Genomic DNA, 6,000 nt, shown 5'->3' on the forward strand with positions numbered 1-6,000 from the left:
TCGAGGTTATCAAAGTTTAGATAAAAGTATGTGATTTACTCCTAACAGCAGTCTAAAAGACAGTGAATCTACCAAGCTCAGTAGGCTACCTCTCAAGAGAGATTCATAAGATTACAGTACTCACGTAAATTTATTGTAGTTCAAAGTTAACTTTTCAGCCAATAGGTTTAGAAACCTGATCTGGTCAATACACCAAGTGAAAATTGATCCACCTCTCATGTGGAGACACATAATGCCAGGAATATGAGAGTGAAGTATTAAACAAAGTGACAAATCGTTATGTTCAGAAATTTTTTAGGAGTGTCTGGCTATGTGCCAGGTACTTTTGTAAGCATCAGGGATACAGCAATAAACATAGCAAAGTCCCAGTCCTACTTGAGGAGTTTGCATAACAACTACAGAAGTATGTCAAATACTGTTAAGTGCTATGGAGAAAATAAAGCAGAATTAGGGGGTAAGTTCCTATATTATATTGTGTAGTCTACGTATTTCCTCTTGGCCCTGGCTGGTTTAGCTCAGTGGATTGAGCGTCGGCCTGCGAGCTAAGTGTCGCTGGTTCGATCTTCCAGTCAGGGTACATCAGAGAAGGAAAACTCTGACTCCAAAAAACCTCCGCTGCCTTGCGGCATACCTCTTCAGGGGAAAGGCTAAGGGAGTAAACCCCGACAGAAAATCCGGAGCCGGAGTCCCTAAGGCGGTTTGACGTTGTAGTCAACACCGGCAACTCCTGCGGCGCACCTGAAGCCAAGCTGTATTGACTCCGTCTTTCCCTTGGACCCTTCAGCTGCGAAGAGAGGGGGGGTCTGCTGCATGGGCAACAGCAGACCCTCCATATCACCCTGCCCAGGCTCTGTAGCTTCAGCGTCATCGCAAGATGTCGATTCAACACGGGAGGAGACAGATACCGTGTCACTCCCGAGTTGGACTGCACAGCCATTCTCGGCGGTGCAGATAGACTCTTAAGAAGCTACACCATCGTCTCTCGAGACGGACGGCTGCCGACGACGACGACGACGACGTATTTCCTCTGCTTGTCATAGGTAATACCTGTTACGATGGCATTTCAGCAGAGACCTAAAGAAAGAAAGGAAACAAAAAGAAGCCAATCATTACAGTGGTCCGCAAGGCCGTAAATGATCTGGTGCCTGGTTACTACTCTTAAGTTCCTTGTATACTTCTCTCCACTTACAAAGTTCTAGCTATACTGGCCTCCTTTCTTTTTTTTGAACACTTCAGTCATGTGGCAGCATGAAACCTTTGCTCTAGTTGTTTCCTCTGTTTGTAACAATTTCTGAGGTAGCAACCTGGCTAACTCTCCTCTTGCCTTTGTACCTCCTGAAGAGGCCTCCCAGAGCCCTATTTAATACTACAGCCTGCTGCCCTCTCCTAGCATGCCCTGTCTCTTTGCTCTGACTTTTCTCTTTTACATAGAGCTGATCACTGACTTAGAGCTACTATATATTTTGTTTGTTTATTAATAATTATTGGTCTGTGCCCTGCCTGGTGTGGCTCAGTAGTGTGGGCATCATCCTGCAAGTCAATAGGTTGCTGTTCAGTTTCTGGTCAGGGCACATGCCTGGGTGGCAGGCCGGGCCTCCTGTTGCAGGTGTGGGAGAGGCAACCAATTGATGTTTCTTTCGCGCATTGATGCTTCTCTCCTTCTTTCTTTCTCCCTTTCCCTCTCTCTAGAAATGAGTTTTTAAATCTTAAAAAAAAATTATTATCTATCTCCCACCAGGGGATAGGAATTTTTATTTGATCTGGTCACTGATATACAAGTATTTTAAGCACCTAGACTAATACCTGGCACAAAGTAGTCATCAATAAATATTTGTCTCATGAATAAATGAATCTCTACATGATGATGCTTTAACAGTCATGTCAGCCTTAACTATGATTAATAAGGTTATTCACTTTTTTATTACTTAATTATCTGTATTTAAAAAACAAAATTTCTCTTATATTAGCTAAGACATTAATTTGGTTTATTTATTTATTATTGATTTTTAGAGAGAGAAGGAAGAGGGAGAGGGAGAGAGAGAAACAATGCTTGTTCCACTTATTTATGCACTCATTGCATGCTGCTTATATTGCCCTAACTAGAGGTCGAACCCACAACTTTTTGAGTATCGGGACACCACTCTAACCAGCTGAGCTACCCAGCCAGGGCTATATTGTTTTTTTCACTTGGATCCCTAAGTATCCTTTGGATAAATTAAGAGGAGTATTTAGAATTTCTTTATTGTATACTACCTAGATTAGAGTAGAATGTATGGTCCCATAGTGTCTAGATTAGTGAAATTTAAAATGTGCTGCAAATAATTCACAAAAATGCTGTATAGAGTTGGCCAATATTTGTAATCTCCAGTATGATTGTTTTATGAATGACATTTCACATTTTATTACATGTTTCATTTAGCAGGTAATTTACTGAGTACCTATAAAGCAGCTGGACAAGCTGGCTTCAGAAAGACCTGGGTTTACATCCTTCCTCAGCTACTTAATTGCTTTGTGACATGGAGTAGTAGCTTTTTGAACTTCTTTGAAACCTAGTATCCTATCCACAAATAGGGGTGATTGTGCATGCCCATAGCTATTGAACACTAATAGTAAGGGCTAATAATATAATGGCAAGTAAAAAAAATACTCCATAAATGTTACTCCTGTTAATATTTTGGCATCATACATCTTTATCAAATAGCCCTTGCCCTCAAGGAGTTTACACTCTTCTGAGGCAAAGTAACGTGTTAATAATTAAAATGTAATCGAATAATTATTATAATAAAGGTTTTTACAAACTGCTATGGGTACTACTAAAGTCAGACCTTGAGCTTAAGGTAGATTTTATTTGAACTACCTTTGAAAATGGATTATATCAGGAAAAAGCAATACTTTAAGCAAAGGCATGCTGCTGATAGTAAAGAGCATACATGATTTATTTGAGAAATCAAATTATTTTGGGATGACTTAGGATGAGTATCCTTATAAAATGGAAAGAGCTACTGTTGAGGAGTTAAGATTTGAAAGTTCTGAGCCTGGCATGAGATAGGTACACTATATATGACAGATAACATTATTAAACATCAGATTTACATTCTGGCAGCAGAGTAGATTGGAGGTGAGAGAGAAATTGGAGACAGCTGTCTAGAAGCTAATGCAATAATAGGCTATATAAATGATAACTTGATTTAAGACAGAAGCTATGACAATAACAAAAACCAAGCTGGTTTTTATTTTACAATTTTTATTTTTTATATCTTTTCATCAATTTTTTTTTCAATTACAGTTTACATTCAGTATTATTCTATATTAGTTTGAGGTGTACAGCATAACGTTAGACAATCCTATACTTTACAAAGTGATCCTCCCGATACTTCCAAGTACCCTCCACGCATAGCTATTAAAATATTATTAACTATATTCCCTATGGTGTAATTTACATCCTTGTGACTATTCTCTAACTAGCAATTTGTCTAAGTGTGTTTTTTAGTACATAGGATAAACACAGGATATAAGAGAAAGGTGAAATGTGACATTGCTAGCTTTCAATCAAAGATTTAAATCTGGCTTGTTTTTTACTCTTTGCAGGGACCTGCTTTAGAAGAATTTATATGATTCCTCCAAACTGTATAGGAAATATAGGAGAATTCATTTTTTGAAATAATTGCTTTCAAAAGCATTTTGGGTTTTGTTATATTTTTGTTTGTTTGTTTTTTTTTGGCGGGGGTGTTGTGTGTTAGAGGGTGTGTTTCACTTTTTGTTATTGTCTTTGAATAAATGGCTTGTATTCTTCATCACTGCCAGCAGTGGTCCAAATTGATTCACTGTTAGATAAAGGAGAGTCTTGACTTTATAGTCAGCAAATCACTCATTTTAGGAATTAACCAAATCATTTGTCTTTGGTTACTTTTCTTAGAATGCATAAACTTGTGAAACCTTCTACTGAAAAGAAATATGTGGATCTTACTGTGTCATTTGCACCAGATACTGATGGAGATGAAGATTTGCCTGGACCTCCAGTAAGATACTACTTTAGTCATGACACTGATTAACAGAAGTTGTCCTGAAGTTATTCCAGGACTTCATGATTTTGGAAAGAGTGCACTTAATTCAGAAGCTGAAAAGTCAACTCAAATTACTGTGGATTTTTCTTTGAGGAAGCCTTAATTTAAGAGAAATACCAGTAGAAAACTACACAGAAGAATTGCAAAACATTTTGGAGCATAGTACACACTTGTCTAGTGCTTCATATGTGGATATGAGCACAAGCAACTTTGGATTTGATGTCATTGTATAATGCTTACAACAAACTTGTGAATTAACCTCTCTGAATGAAAAGAAGGAAAAAATATGTATCCATGACCAGAATAAATGAAAGACCGAGAAATTGGAAGCAACTATCCAAAAAGTTTAATCCTATTTTATGATTTTATTTGTTTAGTATTTGAAGCTCAAATAGGTACCCTGCACTTCTCATGATTAGGCTTTGAATTTAACATCAGTGGGAAGCGGAGGGATGATAGTGGTGGATGGAGAGTAGACATTTTAAGTTGTACAGTTGTAGTTTATTGTCCTGTTACCTCTGCTAGTTTAACCAGAGTTTGTTATATCACTGTCTTCCAAAGATCAGGATCTTTGTTGATAGCATCAGTGTTGTAAGCCATAAGCAGTAGGTCAGATGACATGTTAACATGGGCTAAATGTTAATACTGTTATATGGACTCTGACAACCCTCTTATAGAATCCATGAATGTGAAAAGATAAATGTGGCTAATCATTTGATTCTCCCATAAGCCTTTTAATGTGGCCATTTTATTTATTTAGACCTCTGAACCTGAATTGTCATACTTTGTAACATTAAAAGGTTTTGTGAAGGGAATGTTTTTTAGAAGCAGGTGAAAACTAGAAATTAAAAAGTTATCACTAGTTGAGTCTTGGATTGTTTTTCCTTCCAGCAACCTAATAGACAGAAAAAAAATAATTTAATATTTTATTTTAAAGAGACACATATTATTTTATTCTGCATCCCAGAAGGGGAATTGACAAAAATAAAATTTTATTTTTTTAGGTCTTTATTGATAGAAACTTTCTGTTTTCTGATACAAGCTGTTGCAGATGTTCAAATAAGTGCTTTCATTAAAATGACATAAAGTATACTGAACACTGTAAACTCAGTGAAAAATAGCAAGTGTTTTCTTTTCCAAGACTGTCTTGTATTCTAAAGCAAATTTAACTACCAGATGTCATTTTCCTCCAGTTGTTCTTCTTCTGCCCTCCTGTTCAGGCCATTAATAGGTACTTTGATAAAAACCAAATTCACATCATTATTAGTCTAATTTAGTATCTTTTTATACCCTCTGTTTAACTTTTATTTTATTTGCAGATACTTTAAATTACTTTGTAAACCAGCTGTATTATTTTATTCTTTTGTAAAAGCATTTATCCAGTTGAGAAAATAAATTTCTTTAGGAGTAGAGGATGAATCTGTATGATTAACAGATAATCTGCATTGGGAGGTGGAGAGAAGTGGACAGGATGAATGTAAAGGAAATGGCTACCTTTGAATTAAGCAGTTAATTTTTGGTTCTCCATATTGTACCCTCTCCCATTGTGCATTTCAGAAATGTAATGCTTAAATTTAATATTACTTAAAATTGAATCCAGGAACATTAGCGTTCTCTGGCTTAGAACTTTATAGGCTAGGAGTAATAAAAGGACTTTTCTATTAGATGCCTTTTTCCCATGTTCATCTCGTTTTGTGCTCCATGACAGTGGCTAATATTTTCTAGGTAGCCACTTGGTAATAGCTATTTAATACCTTAGCATTTGGTGTAAATTTCCACATCTCTTCTAAAGTAAATTTAAACCATCCTATCAATTCTTATTTATAGAGATACAAACAAAACCAACAGGGATTAAGTTCATTATGTGATTAGACCTGAACCACTTTGTCATTGCTTTTTCTTTTCTGTAGGTAATGGTTATTGCCATTAATTTCTT

At 36.4% G+C, this 6,000-nt stretch overlaps 1 protein-coding gene across 1 annotated transcript in view; it reads left to right on the top strand.

Annotated features, from left to right (window-relative positions):
- The window catches only part of UBA6 (ubiquitin like modifier activating enzyme 6), an 80,179-nt gene extending 75,726 nt beyond the window's left edge, over positions 1 to 4,453 (top strand). Inside the window, exon 33 of the mRNA XM_090266810.1 lies at positions 3,917 to 4,453. Within this exon, the coding sequence (XP_090122936.1) occupies positions 3,917 to 4,052 (136 nt within the window). The 3' untranslated portion in view covers positions 4,053 to 4,453. The remainder of the gene's footprint in view (positions 1 to 3,916) is intronic.
- Positions 4,454 to 6,000: the final 1,547 nt, after the last annotated feature.

Source organism: Furipterus horrens, unplaced genomic scaffold, assembly GCF_987537825.1.
Source record: "Furipterus horrens unplaced genomic scaffold, mFurHor1.1.pri manual_scaffold_2, whole genome shotgun sequence".
Taxonomy (NCBI): Eukaryota; Metazoa; Chordata; class Mammalia; order Chiroptera; family Furipteridae; genus Furipterus; species Furipterus horrens.